This window comes from Balaenoptera acutorostrata, chromosome 7 (genome assembly GCF_949987535.1).
Source record: "Balaenoptera acutorostrata chromosome 7, mBalAcu1.1, whole genome shotgun sequence".
In the NCBI taxonomy this organism is placed as follows: Eukaryota; Metazoa; Chordata; class Mammalia; order Artiodactyla; family Balaenopteridae; genus Balaenoptera; species Balaenoptera acutorostrata.
In genome coordinates, this window is record NC_080070.1 from 61,057,169 (window position 1) to 61,072,644 (window position 15,476).

A 15,476-nucleotide genomic window follows, 5' to 3' on the forward strand; every position below is an offset into this window, starting at 1 on the left:
CAGATGCTACCTGCTTCAGCATCTACTTTCAATGCACCTTGTCTGCCTCAAGATGCAGTGTTTGCCAGGCTCAATGCCAAGTGTGAGATATAAAGCCACATAAGAGATTGTCCAAAATGTCAAGGATGTTACATCAAAATGACAAGTGGGTGGTCTTAAGAAATAAAGAAGGCAGACCTAGATACAAACACCAGTAATATTAGGATCCTCTTAGAGATTTGTGGTTTGTGATTGGATGGGTTGGCTTAAAGTATCACAGGCATGTCCGAAAATTTTTCTTTTTAAAAATAGTTAATTAATTAATTTAAATTTGGCTGCGTTGGGTCTGCATTGCTGTGTGCAGGCTTTCTCTAGTTGCAGCGAGCGGGGCCTACTCTTCGTTGTAGTGCGTGGGCTTCTCACTTAGGTGGATTCTCTTCTTGCAGAGCACGGGCTCTAGGTGCGTGGGCTTCAGTAGTTGTGGCTCACGGGCTCAGTAGTTGTGGCGTGCAGGCTCAGTAGTTGTGGCACACAGGCTTAGTTGCTCCACGGCACGTGGGATCTTCCCGGACCAGGGCTCGAACCCGTGTCCCCTGCATTGGCAGGTGGATTCTTAACCACTCTGCTACCAGGGAAGTCCCGGCATGTCCGAAAATTTGGATTAGCTTGCCAAACCATTTGAAGAGCCAACATGCGTCCAGACCAACCACTGCCATATTTCCCAGCCACTCCTCAACCTACCCTCTTAGCCTTTTGACACTTCTCTCTCCAAGACCATTGGTGAACCCCTAATACCAAGTGTGCTGGCTTCTTTTTAGTACTCATCTTGTATCATACTGTCTGCTACTTATTCTTGCAGCACTCTCTCCTCTCCCTCAGCACCTCTCGTGAATGATTCTTTGGCACAGGCTTCAAGCTTGCCCCTCTTTCAATTCCAGACCTACATTTCGACTGCCGGCTTAACCTGAGTGTCATCTCCAGAGACTCAAATGTACCATGTTTAAAATACAAATCAGATCTTCCTCCCCTACTCTGCTGCTGCTTCTATTTTCTATCATAGAAAAGCTGAAAACCCTTGCATGAATGTTAGACATCTCTGAACCTGTGTAGCACATAGCACAATGCTCTGCGCATTTATCAGTACATATTTAATAAATGAGTAGCTTATTGCATTAAAAAGTCTTAACTCTGTACTCAAGACCATTCATAACATGTCCTTACCTCCGACTCTATCCAAACCAAAATTATTTCCTATTATTCCTTAGGACAAATCCTCAGAGTCCGCTGGGCTATCCCCACTTCTCACCTTCCACCTGGGAATTCCATGCTGATGTACACAGCCAGGTCTTTGTATGCTTTGCTTCTCCCCCACCCCTCCCCACTGACTGGCTTCCTTACTATCTGTCAAAGTCTATGCATCTTTCAAGGCTGGTCCCATCACCTGTCCTAGATAATACCTTCCTTGACCACATCAGACTAAGGTAACCACCAACATGCCATCCCCCCAGTCTCCGAATTCCTCTGGCACCTAACATCTGTACCACAGAATTTAGCACCTGGCTACCTACTTGTTCGCTTTCTTTGGTATAAACAAACCAGAAAGCCAGTCTCTTTTCCAGGGATTCACAGACATGGTAAATTTCTCCTTGAGTTTTTCCCAAGAATGTGTCTTTGAGGAGGAATTTATATTCTTTCTTTCTTCATATGGGGAAATCTGCGTACCTCCTTGGGACACGATGTGTTTTCCCCTTTGTCTTAGTTATCAGGAAATTTAGAGCTGATTCATTACCAGATTGTAATCATCAGGATCCTAGTATTAGCTATCTATTCTATCTGCCTCTGTTGTGTGTTTATTCTTAATTTTGCAGTATATTTAACTTGTAAGACAACATCAGTCCTTTTGGAACAAAACGAGAAAATAGGCTCCCAAGCAAACAATTTCTTCTCTTATTATTTCATAATTTTCATTCTCCTACCTGGATTTCAAGTCCTTATGAACAGTCAGATCTTGTATTTCTATTGATTTCCCAAAGTAGGAGGCATATGGTAGGTCCTCAATAAATCATTGTTGATGAATCAATACTTTTGGATATCCTAAGTGAAATAATGTACTTTGTTAAGGTAGGGTAGATTATTTTAAACTGTGTTGGAAGCACGTCCTAAAAATTACGTAATTCTAACCAAGGGCCCTGAGTATATCTATTTCTGCTAGCATTTTGTTAAATGTTTAAAATATCAGAAGAAGGAAAGAAAACACAATAAAAATCAAAAGTTAAAGATTTGGCTATTACAGTATCTAAGCATAACACTTAACACAAGCAAGAAGATTAATGAAATCAATAGTTTACTGCCATTAACACTGACCGATGACAGAGTGCATTTTTTACCACAAGCCCAAAGCCCTGCTAGCTGCCTCTGGTAAACAAGACATTCAGGTGGTGTCTGACTTATTTTTTCTTCCCTTATCCTCATTTTCACTCCCCCTTCCTGACATAAGGTAGCAAACATTAAAATCGGCTTTCAATAAAACTACCTGTGCCAGTCATCAGATTCTTTTCTTTCCTTTTTTTTTTTTTTGGCGGGGGCTGGGGGGGAAGAAGGGGGTTCCTTTTTTAAGCTCACCCAGGGAGAATACTTTAACTTTGAAAGAAACCACAAGAATGTAATCATCAAGTCACAGCCAGACTTAGCCTGTGTTCATACTTCCTGTCCTTTTACCCCTGCCCCAACCTGAGCCGCCCCCCCACCTGCTACCCCGCCAAACATTCACCCACCAACACATAACTATAGCTGTTAAATATTTATACAGCCATGTGTGAATAATCCATATAAGTGCAAAAGCTTTTTAGACTTAAAATTCACCCAGCTGACTGGGCTTTATTGTTGTGCGAGAAGGGCTTGCTGAATCCTTTCTTTTGCTCTTTTAACCAGAGCGGAAATGTTTGCCTTTTCATTTCACGGATATGCTGCGTGAGTTGCCTTTCCCAGCCTTCTCCTTCTAAGCACTAATGTTTGAAGAGAGAATGAGAATAACAAATAACAGATACAACTGTCTACACAGTTAGGAGATTCAAAGATACCTCCACCCCCGCCTCCTGATCTAACCCGCATGTCATGTCTGATGTTGGAAGATAAATTAAAACTCATCTCTGTTCCCCAAAGTAGCTGTGTTTGGATCAGACCAATGTAGGTCCATCTTGGGCAGCCTCATATGACCTCTTAGCCTTGCAAATCATCCAGGGTTCATAATTAATACTAGGTTATTTTCCCATGCCCATCTTTAGTATCCTGAATCACCTTACCTCATGCTTAGCTGGTGTTTTCATTTTGAATAGAAGTTAATTTCAATTTGGTTTAGGCAAAATAAAATAAGGTAAGCAAATCTGGTGCAAAGCAGGAAGCATATCAAATGTATTCCACGTCTGAACTGAATGTTTTGAACTTCTGCTATGTGGGATTCTCTGTGCCAGTTCTCTCCACCGTTAAAATAAACACAACTGTCAGCTATCCTACTCCTGAATATAATATAAAAGATACATTGCATTTAACACCAGGAGACACAGGGGTGCAGACCCACAAAAAACTTGCCTTGACCCTTTGAAAATGTGCCCTTCACATGTATGTAGGACACATATATAACAATTGAATGTATACGATATACATTCAGTTGTTGAGCAAGTAGAATGAAATATTTAATTACTTAGACAATTTTACCATTAGATTTTAAACCTGGGTATTTGGGTATGTGACTTCTTGAAAAGAAATGAAATTTGTACAGCAGGTTCTTATTAGTATCCATTTTATACATATTAGTGTATATAAAATTCAAAAATTCAAAAAAGAAATGAAATTTGTCTAAATGTTATATTTACTAAATGTAGTGCGACCACTAATGTCAGATTAGCTCTGAGAACTGGCAAGTGTTTACCCGGGGAATTTAGACATAAGTTATGAAGGGAGAATCAAGGTGTAATCCATGGATCTAGGTTTATAACTTTATCTTTTAAAATTTTTAAGAATTATATGTTTGTAAATTTATATATTTACATATATATGTATATATAAAATTTATAAATATATATTAAATATAAATTTATTTACAATGGGGAGAGAGTTTATAAGCCAGATGCTAGAGTGGATGGAGGTGGACAGTTTAAGGACCAGAGTGGAAATATTCTGCCACTTAATCTACCCACTAATAAAATGCAGTTGTGCAGTTTAACCCGCAATAGGAACAAATAAATAAACAAAGCTGCTTAAGCCTGCAAAATATGTCTATACTGGCTCCGCCTTCTAACTTTTCAAGGCATGGCTACAACCACACTTCTAGCTGCTTCTAGGTCCAGCCCTAGGGCATCCCTCTACACCGGCTAATCCTTCACACCAGTCTCCATCCCTTCCCGCCTGCCTCCTAATACACTCTCTCATCCACCTGAACATTATCTTCATGTCGAATGTTTCTTTCTCTAACTAATGTCATGTTGCATATGAAACCACTCGGCCGTGGTAGGAGTAGAATTAGGGCAGCAGTAACCAAAGAGGGGCTCTTCTGAACTTGCTTGCTTCCTTCTACAGCCACAGAGTCTGTCAGAGAGAGACGGTCAGTCCAGAGGATGGCCACCCACATGGTACCAATGAGCCAACCGTCGAGTGACCGTCTCTGCCCTGCCTCGACTCAAATAAGCCCAGAGGCAGAACTTACCAAAAGAGCCCTAGCAGCTGAGGTGAATGCAAACAGCTCAATTCAGAAGAGCACCCCTGCTTGCTGAGTGTCTTCACAAGGATTCTGTACAGATTTGTTTCACTAAAATGCCTGTTTTAAAGGAGAACCTTTAGGTGGAGCTGATATGCATAAAACTCGTGCCAGTGTGGGGAAATACTCCTTTTATGAATGAGGGAGGCAAAGCTGGTAGCTTTTTCCGTGGCTTTAAACACTCAAATACTAGTCAGAACCTGTGAATATGTATACATTCTTTTATATGGATAATTATCCTCTTTATTGGTGGCGCCTCCTGGATTAGAAGGATTCTTCCATGCAAATAAGCCGTAGAGGAAGGTAGTGCAGCAAAGAACACCTTTTATGTGGCTTCAGTACTTATTTAGCAAAACTTCTACATTTATAGAGAGGCAAATGCTAAATTCCTGGATTTCTATAAGCTTCTTTGTAATTCTTTTAACTAATTCAAGTTAAAGTCCTTAAATGTATTTTTGGTTAATGCACACAAACAACAAACAGACCCACTGTACATCTTCTGTTAAGAATAGCTCACCCAAAGTGTTTATGCCTGATTTTGAATTTCTGACCATGGTAGAAGCAGGTAAAGATATAATTCGGGTATCATGAGTACTGTTACAATATTAGCCACAGAAATTAAGATAAATACAGGATACTTTGTGCTTTAGAAAGACACTACATTAAGTTGCAAATAATGTTTTCCAGCCATAGTACCAAATTCGCAACGCTTCTTTTGGGCCAAGCAAGTTGGTGGTTTGGTTTGGTTTGGTTTGTGAGTTTGGGTTTGTTTGTTTGTTTAAGCACTTTCTTTTTATGGTAGAAGCATCCATTTTTGTGTGTGCTTGAAGTTTGGGGGTCCTTTGGTGGTTTTTTAAAAAGTGATATTGTGGTCTCACATTTTAATGTTTCCTGGAAGAACTAGCTGGCTATTTATTTTAATTACTTCACAGGAACCCACATGACAATTTTTGAAGGACATTTTCTTATTACTCATTGTTTAGTATTTTGGTCATCATTTTTCCCCCAACAAGATATAGTTTTCAAGGTAAGATTCCATTTGTTTTCCTTTTATTTCAGAATAAAAATATAGAAATTCTACTGTTAGTCGTCCACCCCGACCTGACCTACCCATGTAACACCCCCTTCCCCACTCCCTCCTCACCAAAAGAAAGGTTCATGGTTTGGGTAGACATTTCTAAGTTGGCTTTGAGAGCTAATCATTTACAGGCAAATGCAACCTCAAGAACCACAGTGTTTGGAGGTATTAGGAGGCATTTTAACACAAATCTTCCTATTCACCAACCTTCAAAAAACTAAAGCCCATTAGGATGCCTTGAGCTGCCTGATAGGAGGAAAATAAATCATATAGAGGAAAATAAAACAAACACTATATTCCCTGGATGTGACTTTGGTACATTTCTAACGTCAGAAATAGAAATTCACCTCTCATGAAATCATTTTACAGTTAACTGATTGGAAAAACACGCAGCTCTATTCATTGTCAGAAGTATACTTGTAAAATCAAAGCTCAATCCAGAGATCGTCTTTATTGTAAAATGCTGATGGATGTTGTAACTGTTCGTTTTTGAACAGAGTTCACTACCTGCCTCTCTTATGTAAATTTAATATTCTTTATCCCTTCTCTGGTCAAATAGGAGGTCTTTTATTACTTTTATTATTTCATTTTTTCTCACTGAAAACTACCCTCGTACATCTTTGTGTATTTTGGTGAAATACAAAGTAAAAAAGAGTCACTATGATATGAATTCCACAGAACATCAAGGAAGATGGCTTTAATTATAATACTTAGTTTTGAATAACTCTTTGTTAAACTTTCACATGCTTTATTCCACTCAGCCCTTACCACAGAACAGAGTCATAGAATCACAAAGCCAGTGGGAACCCTTGAGGTCAATTGCTCTAGCTTTCCATCTTACAGATGAAAAATAAACTGCAGATCCAAGAATGTTAAGTTAAATTTCCCAAGGTCTGTAGTTTTTCCACTTTCTCCTACTTCCTTTCCTATTCCATACTCCCTGCGTTATCCCCATCTATCAGATGAGTCCCTCACCCAAAGTCGTATAGACATTCAGTGAACTTGAACCCGGATCTTTGCCTCTTAGCATCATTTTATTCTGCTCTCCAATGCCTGGCCTGCTTTAATCTCTGCTGGCTAAAGGCCTATTTCCATCCTGTTTCCTGGTTTTCAGGAGAGAAAGACTTCTGTTAGTGTCACAAGGTGCTAAGGATGCCTGGAATTGTATGGGTGACATCTTCAGGATTATTAATAACCGATTCAGGAAATGAAACACTGTGCATGTGATATTTTTGAACTCTTTCTACAAGTTACACAGTGTGTGCTTAGTAAGTATTGGTTGAATTGACGGGGACAGCAAAGTGGAGAGGTAACAGATCTTTTGCTCTTTCTGTAAAGACCGAAGACCTTCACTGTGTTTCATAGAGGACCACACGGTTCCAGCGTATAGAGGATGTGCTTAACAGCTAGAAATACCAGAGAACCAAATCCAACACCGCCACTTACAACCTTCGTGGCCTTGGGAAAGTTACTAACTTTCCTGAACTATAATTTTCTCTTCTGTAAACACTGTCTACCTTACAGAGATTTTATGCGGATTAAATTAGACAATGTGTGTATAGAGTCAGGCACACGCAAGCACCCAATAATGTACCCTTTCCTGCCCTCCAAGTCTGTCTGGGAGGTGACTGGTAGCCTGATTCTCCGCTCTGTCTGAGAATCAGGGCATTAAAATCACACTGGTCGGTGTCTGGATATTTTAACATTTTGGCACAGTTCTGGAAACCCGTCTAAAACACAGGGCGTCACAGCTTTATTTCATTGGCATGTGTCACACATGCCGTAGGCTGCGTTACAAGGCAGTTTTCCTTTTTGTTCTCTAACAGGTCTCTGATACCAATCAGGGCATCAGAAAAGAGAACACGCAAGTGAAGGGGTTTGTGTCTAGTGAAATTTGATTGTCTTAAAAAACGCTTTCTACAGTAACACATAGTGGAATGATATTTAATTTACTAAATGGCCTTGAGTATTTTGTAGGGTTAATATTTAAAATCACCAAGCTTCTGTATCTTTAATATATATAAATGATATTATAGTATCCTCCTCAAAAATCATTGGTCACATTTGCCCCTACACTCTCCACCTTTTCAAAACTTGTAGTGTTCTAAAATCGGTGATAGTGCAATAGCAAGCTATAACAACTTTGTAGATACAAACATATGTTTCAAAATTCAAAAACAGAATCTTTAGACCCTAATGCTTTTGATATATTTTGTTAATATTTCATGATATATATGTAAATTATGAAATGTTTTATATTAAGTGTTTGAGACAAATTTTCAATGAGGTTTTCAGCTTACCCTTTGAGTCCCAAATAAGATAGAATGGAAGACTCCTCTATTGAAAAAACTGCACTTAATATTCGGAATAGCACTGCTTACTATTGTAAGAGTGGCATTAGCCTATGCCCATAGCATGTGCCGTTCTAAACGTGAGAACTGTTGGTTCATAGATGTCGGTCCCCTTGGCACCCTAAAAATGCCTTCAATCTCGACCAAGACTTCTTCATCCTGTGAATTTATCAAAGTTAGAACAAAGCCTTTGAAAATATAAATCCTTCTCCCTGCCCCAAACATGCACAATCTGTAGCTTAGAATTACTTGCACAGTGACTTCAGTCTTGGAGGTGGGAGGTGATAAGGAAGCTGAAGAAAACCTAGGGAATAATAGCATTTCAATACAATACTGTTAAACACAAGAAAATTGGTTTTTGGTAAGATGAACAAAGCAGTTATTTCCAGATGTTTAAAAAGTAAAATCTCCAGGATATACTAGAGTTTTGACCAAGTTTCTTCAAAAGGAAGACACCAAAAGAAAAAAAGAAAGAAACAACACTAGAGATTAGCAGCAGAATTTGAGAGAATTAACATATCGAATAATATCAGCTCCTTAGAAGATGACTGTTTAAAGCTAGATGGTTTTCTAATTGATCAAAGCAAGGACTGAAGATGAGTTATGTGTTTATTGAATGTATGTGTGCATCTATGTCTAGACCTCTCTATACTCAGTTATACTATCAGCTGGGTTATTAAGAGAAGATACTGAGAAGTGACTTTTTAAAGCATGTGTAAGTCTTTTCTACTCTTTGATTTTAAGAAAAATGTGTTACTCATATTCTCTAACAAATAGTGACTAGCTAGCTACAAAATCAAGAATTTGGGGCAGGAATAATCTTCTACGAAGACTTAGAATTTAATATTCACAAGTAGTCAGTGAAAGAGCAGCTACTCCACCCTGCCTTTTTTTTATATTAATAAGAAAAAAAGATGATATAATCATATTAATTTAAGGTCATTGGGTATTCAGATTTGCTGAAGAAGGTAGTTTGAATCACCTCGTCCAAACAGTGAGAGGAAGAAAAAAAGCTGCATAAATAGCAAATAGGCAGATAATCTTAGCTCCAAATTACAGTGCACATAGGGGATATAATAAACTTTTTGGCATAAAAGAGGTATAGGGTATTAAAATACAAAACTATAAGGCTAAATGTCCATTTAATTCTTTTTGAGATCTCAATGTCACATGCTCTTTTTAGGTACTACTTAGATTAAAAATAAGACCACACACACCACCCGCCCCACACATACAATGTCCCATCTAAAATCTTCCGTTGCTTTAATAGTCTTAGAGTTGTGTTCACATCTCAGCAACGCCAAAGCAAGATAATTTCTGGAAAGAGAAATCACGTATAGTCACTACCTTAACAAATTTTTGCATTCGGTTTAGGCTGTGGGAGTTTTATTGTCTTCCCATGATTTTTCTCACCTTGATTTCAGCACACGCATTTTGTGAATTTTATTTGCACTCACAGTGCATTTGGGGAGTTTGCTCCAATATTTGGAGCTGATTCCCCGCAGAGATACATTCTTTGAACATTTTCTGCAGAAAGTATTTGATTGTTCATATTGTATGTTACTGTTTTTTGATCTTATTACTCTGGCCTGTACAGGCATTCAGCTGAACCCATGAAAGGAGTACAGACAGCTGACTGGATGAAGAAGACATTGGGGGAAAAAACTCCCATTGTTTAGATTTCTGTCAGAGGATATAAGAATGCTTAATTTCTTTTATCTCTAGGGCTTTCATTATCATTTAAATTTCATTTTACATTAATTGATCAGGGATTAGTAAAGCCATTATGCAGAAATTAGAATAAGACACGCCAGATGGAATGAATAATTCATGAAGTCCAATTACGTTTTATTTCTGGTGTACTTTCAAACTTGCCTCTGACTTCTGTGCTATTTTGATGTGACAATATTCACAGGAAATCAAGAGTGCCATTTTAATTTATTGTATCCCTCCGAAGGGGAAGCATTTGTATGCAGTAGGGGTATGCTAGTGCATTTTCCCCCAGAACACCGATTTCAGGGCTCTTAGACATACTGGGTAATCTAGAAAACGTGGTTCGCCTCCTACGAAGGTTCAGGGGCATTGCATTGAGCCTCGCCAGTCCACCTGATTTGGGTGAACTGACCCTGGAGAGAGAGACCAGAGACTCAGAACCGCGAGATTTTTCACCTCCCAGAAGAGCTACAAATCCCTTTAAAATATGTATGCCCATCCCCGCCGCAGAGGAGCCATTAAAGTATAAATTTGGCCTCGAGTTGGATTGGAAGCAGAGTTGCAGCTACAGAAAACGACCGCGAGGTGGCAGGCGTTGCCTTCAATGCGAAGGGTTCTGGGTCGCCGGGACCGCCGGGGCTTCCAGAGCCTTCCCGGCGGGTCTGATCCCGGCAGGCAGAGCACGCCTGGGTTCGGGCCCTGAGCGACTCGCAGAGCGTAGCCGGGCGAGAACTCCGAGCTCCTGGGCAGCCCCGGCCACCTGTCTGGAATGTCTCGCACGACTGTGTCTGAAACCGCCTCCCCCAGCCCGTCCCAGCCCCCAGCCCCTTAAGAGTCCCTCCCCGCCTCCCCCGCCCCCCTCCCCCCACCGTATTTACTTATGCCAGTGGACAGTTCTAGTAACATTAAAGCTGTGGTCCACCTTCTCGAGGACTTTCATCTCGGGAAGTTTTATGACACTTTGTGAAAGTGCAAAGTTTTTAATTAGGCTCGCTAGACAGCCCGAGGCAGCCGCAGCGCCACAAAGTCTTCACAGTCTCTCTGCTTTACAGCACAACAAGCCGCTCTACTCCTTTGAAGACAATGCAGACTATGTGTACGATGTCATGTGGTCCCCCGTGCATCCCGCGCTCTTTGCCTGCGTGGACGGGATGGGGCGCTTGGACCTCTGGAACCTCAACAATGACACCGAGGTGAGCGGCGGCGCAGGCGCCGGGCCGGCCGGGCGGGCTGGGAGGGGGGCGCCGTCGGCCTCTCTCCGTCTCCCCCTCTCTCTGAAATGGCCTTTTTTGGACAGACCCTCCAATTGCAGCTTGGTTGCCGACCCCCCATTCTCCGCTGCTGTGCAGGGTATTGGCAGATGCGTTGGCCCCAAATCATTTAATCTCACTTCATCCCTAAACCGTGGCGGAATCTTGGACAATTGACGACCCTTCTCTGCAAAGAGCAAAACCATACGTGTTCACGCCTTTTACTGCGGGAAAGGACACTCGGGCATATTTCAGGGTGTTGAAATAACTCTATTGGCAAACACTTGGAAAAGTAAGCTTTTGTAGACTTTTGACTTGAGATTGGGCTTTTTAAAAGGGCTATTTGCCAGTGTTTGCTACTTGCACAATTTCTGTTTTAAATCCATAAAAGATGATTCTCTTGACTGTTTATGTTTAGATCTATTCTCCATTTGAAATTTACAAGGTGAATAATCCTTGTCTAAGATACCGAACTCACAGATAGACTTTTATAAGTTTCTAACTCTGAACATGTATGTTAAACTCAGTATTTTTTTTTAATGAGATTTTAACATGTCACATTTAGAGTCCTTCACAAGTGAAAAATTTTTTCAAAAAGCAATTAACAATAAGGAAATAGTCTTTTTAAAAATTTTGCTATATATATTAATGTTTTAAAAATTATGCCACGTATATTTTTCCTTTTTTACACTTTCTCAAAATTATTGAGGTGCTAATTCAGGTAGCAGAGTTTTTGGTTGGGTTTTTTTTAAAAAAACGTGAATATTAAATGTCCTTCAGTTTAATACAATAAAATGGTCTCGTCGTCATCTCCTGGTCTGTGATTCAGGGCAGCTCTCCATCAATAAGAATGGACAGGTAAGAAGAGCAAGTGCTGAAAACTACATGTCAAGTGGAGAACGAGAGAGGGGTCTTTTGAAGTGTTCTGAGCAGGAAACAGCTCGGCCTTTTTAATTAGGAAGCCTACAGCTGGAGGATATGAGGAGGGACGGGCTCCCCTAGTATTTTTTCTGGGAGGGGGCAGGGAAATATCCTTCAGGTGTTATTATTGAGTCACTGTACCTTGCAAGATTATATACACCTAAAACCACTGCCAAATAGTTGTCTTTTTAAAAAACTTTCCATTTACGTCTATTTTTTCCTTTTGGCTACCAGAAGTGTATGACAAGGACAAGAGTTATGTAATGAAGCATCTTTGGAAATAAAGGGCACGAATACGTGCAGTGCCCATCATTTCAGATGTTGAAATGTTTATAACATTATTGCTTTTATAGAAAGGTGTTATTACTCTACGATGTAATGGTTTCCCAAAGTCTTTCATCACCGTTGATTAAAATCATATTGTTTCTATCTGCTAGAATAAACTCAATTCACTCTAAACAACCAAAAACACATTTTCCAGATTGATTTAGGAGACCCAGTCAGAAATCAGATTTAGAAGTGAGTTCAGGTGATACTCAACTATGATGTAATGGAGTGTTCTACCAACTACAGTGTTCTACAGTAATTCCTCTGTAACGCTTCTCGTTTAGTTTTGTGTTTTAATCAGCTTTTTAGGTAAAACAAAATTAATATCTCAGCATTGCCAAACGTGATTTTTTTCCCTTCCCTCGCTCTAGGTATCAAGAGACAACCACATAAGTGTTTTATTGCTAACCATTTAAAAAAATTGTTACTTGGCATGCAGATCATTTAGTTTTGCGGTGATCGTAGTGCTGCTTTCACAATAATAGTAGATACGTTGAGTGTGATTCAAATCCACTAATGAACTGAACACTTTTTAAAACCCTCATTTTTGCCTTCTATCAAGTTGAATAAGATTTTTCAAATATTTGTCCGATTAGGAATTAGATTTGTTTAAAAAAAAACAACAAACAAACCTGAAGTCTCAGTGTTTCTTTGTCCTTGTTCAAAATACTGTGCTTTTAAACCAAGTTATTCCGACTGCTCCTATGCAAGGATAGTTCATATTCACCTACTTCAGTGTCACTGACCTCTACACAATGTAGTAAATTATGTGTATACATCCTGTCTTTGCAATTAAAATGATTGAGTCTTTAAAAAAATATGAAAATATATATGAAACTGAGATACAAGAGTAAGAAAGCCAGAGACAATATATGGATTATTTTCATTATAGATTCATCAAATTCTGAAAGCTCATTACTAGTCAAACTAATAAAATATATTTTTGTCATTTTCTTCATGCATTTGATAATTATTTTAGCACATGTTATAGGTTGTGATAGCCTTTTTCTTTTTTAACCACTTATAATATCTATGAAAAGAAGATATTTTTAAATGGTTAAAATATTAATTATTCCAGTTTGCTACTTTACTTAATTCCAAATAAAATTCTTTAAAATGTTTTAGGCATAATTTAAAATGTATCCAAAAAATCACTTTCTTTTGAGTGATTATTTATTATATTTATATTAAGATTAAATACTTTTTATTCAATTTTTGAGATTCTTCACAGATAAAATCTGATATTAACTAGCGTTAGAGAAAGTAGGATCCTGTGTGATCTCTCTAAATTATGGAGTTAAAAGTTAACTCTGAAACTCTATAGCTGAATCGCAGATTTCTTTGCTGAGTAGCACACTAATAATAAAGTGCATTGACAGAATTATGGCCCAAACTAAATTCACATTGTTTTGGCCTTTAAAAAGTTTGGTTAAAAATTCAGTCTCCAGCACTGCACAGCGGGTCCCTTTATTGTAGAAATTGTGTATTAAAAAAAATAAATAAATGAGCTGCGGACTTTTACATTTTTGCTCTCAATTGGCATACAGTGATTTAAGTAGGTAAAAGAATTTTTATTGATTTCAAGATTAAGTTTAAACATAGATTCTTACATATGATGGAGTTTTTATTGCTATTTTAAAGATAGGTATTGGGTCAGTAATGTCATATAAACAGATGGTTTCAATTCCCTGAATAGCAGAATGCCAGGGGAGCTACGGCACAGTACATGTGGTGTTTCCATCCTAATAGGACATGTTTATTAGACACAGGTCTTAAAACAGTGGCATAAGATGATGTTGGTGGCCCTCTTCACTATATATTTTTTTCCTTTTTTGTTTTAACATTTACCTTTTCTCGTTTTTAATGGGCTGTTGTCATTTCCTATTCAACTTTCTTGTAGAAGGCTTGGAGATCTGATCTTTCTATCAGTTATAAACTTCCAACCTTCAAGATGAGTGTTTACACCACTGATGATGAAAAGAGGGGTAGACCCACGAAAATTCTTTTTCCAAATATTAAGGTTCTTGTAACAAATACTGCAGGTTCCATTTCAGCACCTCTGGTTCACTTTAATAATGATTAATATTGTAATTATCAACATTGTCAGATTTCAGGTGTTTATTAAAGGAGATGTAAGGCCTTTTCTACAAGTAAGTGCTACATTCTATCAGGATATCACCCTGAGGACATTTTCAGAGTTATGGAGAACTTCCTACACCTTGGTATTGCTAGGAGGAAGAAAAAGGGGGGCGGGGGGAGAAAAGAAAAAAGAAAGGAGAACTTGCAGTTTTGAAGTTTTTCACCTGCTTACTTTTTCTTCTTCTGAGGATCCCCTCTCTGATAAGGTTTTGAGGGGTCAATACATTTCTTTCCCCTGAAGACCCTTAATATGACGTTTATTCCACCATATACCCCATTCCCCCTTTTACAGTGTCCTTAATCTTGGTAAATCCTGAAATCTCCCCCTCCATTGATCCATAAATCATGACCTGATCAAGAAGTATCCCATTTAGCTGCTGTGTTTGTATGTTGTTTGTGCACCCTGCATAATCCGAAGAAATATTTGTCACTCACTGCCCATTGACTGTGGAAAAAGACTCTCCCTCTTTTCCTTTTTTGTTGAAGTGTCTCTTCTCTCTACTCTTTAATTCAGTGGAGCATATGATTTAAGAACAGTGAATCCTTTTCACCCCTGCACAAGGGATATATAGTACTTAATGCACACGCAGGCAGTGGTGACTCATCCAGTTAAACGTATCGTTGTGAATTCGTATATTTAAATTCATATTCAGAGATTCTTTGTTGTAACCCCTTTGGCAGGTTCCAACAGCAAGTGTGGCCATTGAGGGGGCATCTGCCCTAAACCGTGTTCGTTGGGCTCAAGGTGGCAAAGAAGTTGCCGTTGGGGACTCAGAAGGCCGTATTTGGATCTATGACGTCGGAGAGGTACATGTTATTTGGTTTGGGTGTTTTGATTTTGTTTTTGTTGTTCAGTTTTTTGTTGTTTTGTTTGTGCTTGTATATCTGGTTTGAAGACCTAGTGAAATTACTGACAGCACCTTGTGGGCCCTGAGAGCCCTCTCGAGTGCGTTTGCACATTTCCA

General features: G+C 39.0%; 1 protein-coding gene across 5 annotated transcripts in view; it reads left to right on the forward strand.

Moving 5' to 3' along the window:
* The window catches only part of DYNC1I1 (dynein cytoplasmic 1 intermediate chain 1), a 336,428-nt gene that overhangs the window by 300,681 nt on the left and 20,271 nt on the right, over positions 1-15,476 (forward strand). For all 5 annotated transcript variants that reach the window (XM_057550171.1, XM_057550173.1, XM_057550172.1 and 2 more), the window contains 2 exons: positions 10,927-11,067; positions 15,193-15,318. In XM_057550171.1, the coding sequence (XP_057406154.1) occupies positions 10,927-11,067; positions 15,193-15,318 (267 nt within the window). The remainder of the gene's footprint in view (positions 1-10,926; positions 11,068-15,192; positions 15,319-15,476) is intronic.